General features: G+C 43.2%; 1 protein-coding gene across 1 annotated transcript; it reads left to right on the plus strand.

Moving 5' to 3' along the window:
- The first annotated feature begins 275 nt into the window (after positions 1–275).
- parapinopsina (parapinopsin a) lies at positions 276–1,878 on the plus strand. Its single transcript, XM_029834573.1, has 5 exons — positions 276–610; positions 943–1,033; positions 1,109–1,346; positions 1,424–1,666; positions 1,738–1,878. Exons 1-5 carry the CDS (start codon positions 283–285, stop codon positions 1,873–1,875), a joined length of 1,038 nt encoding a protein of 345 aa, XP_029690433.1. The 5' UTR covers positions 276–282; the 3' UTR covers positions 1,876–1,878.
- Positions 1,879–2,304: the final 426 nt, after the last annotated feature.

Raw genomic sequence — 2,304 nt, forward strand, 5'->3', positions numbered from 1 at the left:
AGAGAGAATTATTGTCTTCCCAATCCGGATCCGAGCAGATTTCCCTATGACATTAAATGTCATAATCTAGAGCTACACTTATCTTCATGGGCTTATTGAGGAGGTCTCACTTCATTAGAGCAGCAAGCATGCAGAGTCTAAAGAGAAGAATATCATTCTTTCTTCATTAAATTAATTTCATTCCTTGATTATTTTTTTCCTTTCTTTTTCTTAATAGCATTAGGCTACTTATTGAATGCAGTTGTAAATGAACCAGTCGTTTTGTAACCTAAACAACGTGAAATGGAGCAGGGCATCCAAGAGGGAAACTCTTCATCTCTCAGCTCAGTCAGTTCAGGGACTCTGTCTCGGACCGGCTACACAGTTTTGGCCTTCATCATGGGCGTGCTGTCTGCAGGAGGCATCATCCTCAATGTCCTGGTGATCGTGGTAACCATGAAGCACAGGCAGCTGAGACAGCCACTCAGCTACGCCCTGGTCAACTTGGCCATATGTGACCTGGGGTGTGCATTGTTCGGAGGCATTCCCACCACCATCACCAGTGCGATGGGATACTTCAGCCTGGGACGCGTGGGCTGCGTCTTGGAGGGCTTTGCTGTTGCATTCTTTGGTAAGTCTCTACACTGACCACGAAAAAGAAAATTTAGTTTGAAAGTTGATTAATGTTGATTAATGTCTCTAGCAGTGGATAAACATTAGTAAAAAAAATTCCAATCCTAATTAGATAAAATCAAAATAAAACACGCAAAATTGCGTACCTGGTCCAACAAGAGACAATTAATTACATTTCACATCTAATAATGTATTTATTTGGCGTAAATGTATAATTTATATAAAGGTTTAAAAAGGTGAGAGGATGTTATAGCTGTCAACATATTAATGGTAAACTCAGCTTCTCATTCTTTTGGCTGACCCGAATAAAATGATCCTGTGTTCTTGAAGGAATAGCAAGTCTGTGTACGATAGGAGTCATTTCTGTGGAACGGTACGTCGTTGTGAGCAATCCCATGGGTGCAGTCCTCTTCCAGACCAGGTACACTTTCAGTATTATTATTATTCATGGTATATATTAGAACCTTTATCTATGACGGGTTTCTGCCATCCTCAGACATGCCGTTGCCGGGGTGGTGTTCTCCTGGGTCTGGTCCTTTGTGTGGAACACTCCCCCTTTATTTGGATGGGGAAGTTTTGACCTTGAGGGGGTCAGAACTTCTTGTGCTCCGAATTGGTACAGCCGTGACGTTGGGATCATGTCCTACATTGTTATATACCTGCTGTTCTGCTTTGCTGTGCCTTTCACCATCATCACCGTGTCGTACTCTCGGCTTCTCTGGACCCTCCGCCAGGTGGGCACAGTCCCGAAAAGGTGCCCCCTGCTCATACATGCCTCCCTCTATCTGTAGGCCTGTATTTTGTGTCCCAGGTGACCAGGCTGCAGGTGGCTGAGGGTGGCAGCACAAATCGTGTGGAGGTGCAGGTGGCTCGTATGGTGGTGGTCATGGTGCTGGCCTTCCTCCTGACCTGGTTACCATACGCCGCCATGGCCCTCGCTGTTGTCATGGATTCTACTTTATACATCAACCCCATCATTGCCACCATCCCCGTGTACTTGGCTAAAAGCAGCACCGTCTACAACCCCATCATTTACATTTTCATGAACCGACAGGTAATTTCCACTTTTATTAACCCACAAAGTTGACGGAAAGAAAGATCTGAGGAGTTCTGATTTGTTGGCAGTTCCGAGGATGTGCCATCAACACCGTCCTCTGCGGGCGGAGGGCCTGGATCACTGACCTGCAGACATCAGAGGGGGAGACCACAGTCGCTTCTACAAGCAAGAGCCAGAAGATCTCCCCTAAAGGATCTTTAAATTAATCAGGATCAGATTAACCATCGGGACAGGAAGGAAATATGTGATGACACATCAATATAGCGAGGTTTTCCGAAATTTAATGTGTTTATAAAATTTTAATGAACCACGTGTGCTGTAAACTTTCTCTGGTCATCGCTATCGACAGGAAAAGCCGTCATTATGGTATGGAACCACATCAGGTACGGTAATTAGATTGTAAAGCCTGTATACACTGGGAGCTAAATAATCTCCTTTCTTTTAGAGCCTTTTAATCAGTGTTTCCATTAACTAAGTAGCTTGAATATGATGTTGTGTAAATTATAATGAAACAGATAGAACCACTTACTTCTAATCAAACTTATGAATTAATAGTAGTTATTTACAATATACATGGAAAGTATGAAGTAAAGAAAACTATAGGTTTAGAGAGAATTGAAAGAAAAAGGCCATTG

Source organism: Takifugu rubripes, chromosome 3 (genome assembly GCF_901000725.2).
Source record: "Takifugu rubripes chromosome 3, fTakRub1.2, whole genome shotgun sequence".
In the NCBI taxonomy this organism is placed as follows: Eukaryota; Metazoa; Chordata; class Actinopteri; order Tetraodontiformes; family Tetraodontidae; genus Takifugu; species Takifugu rubripes.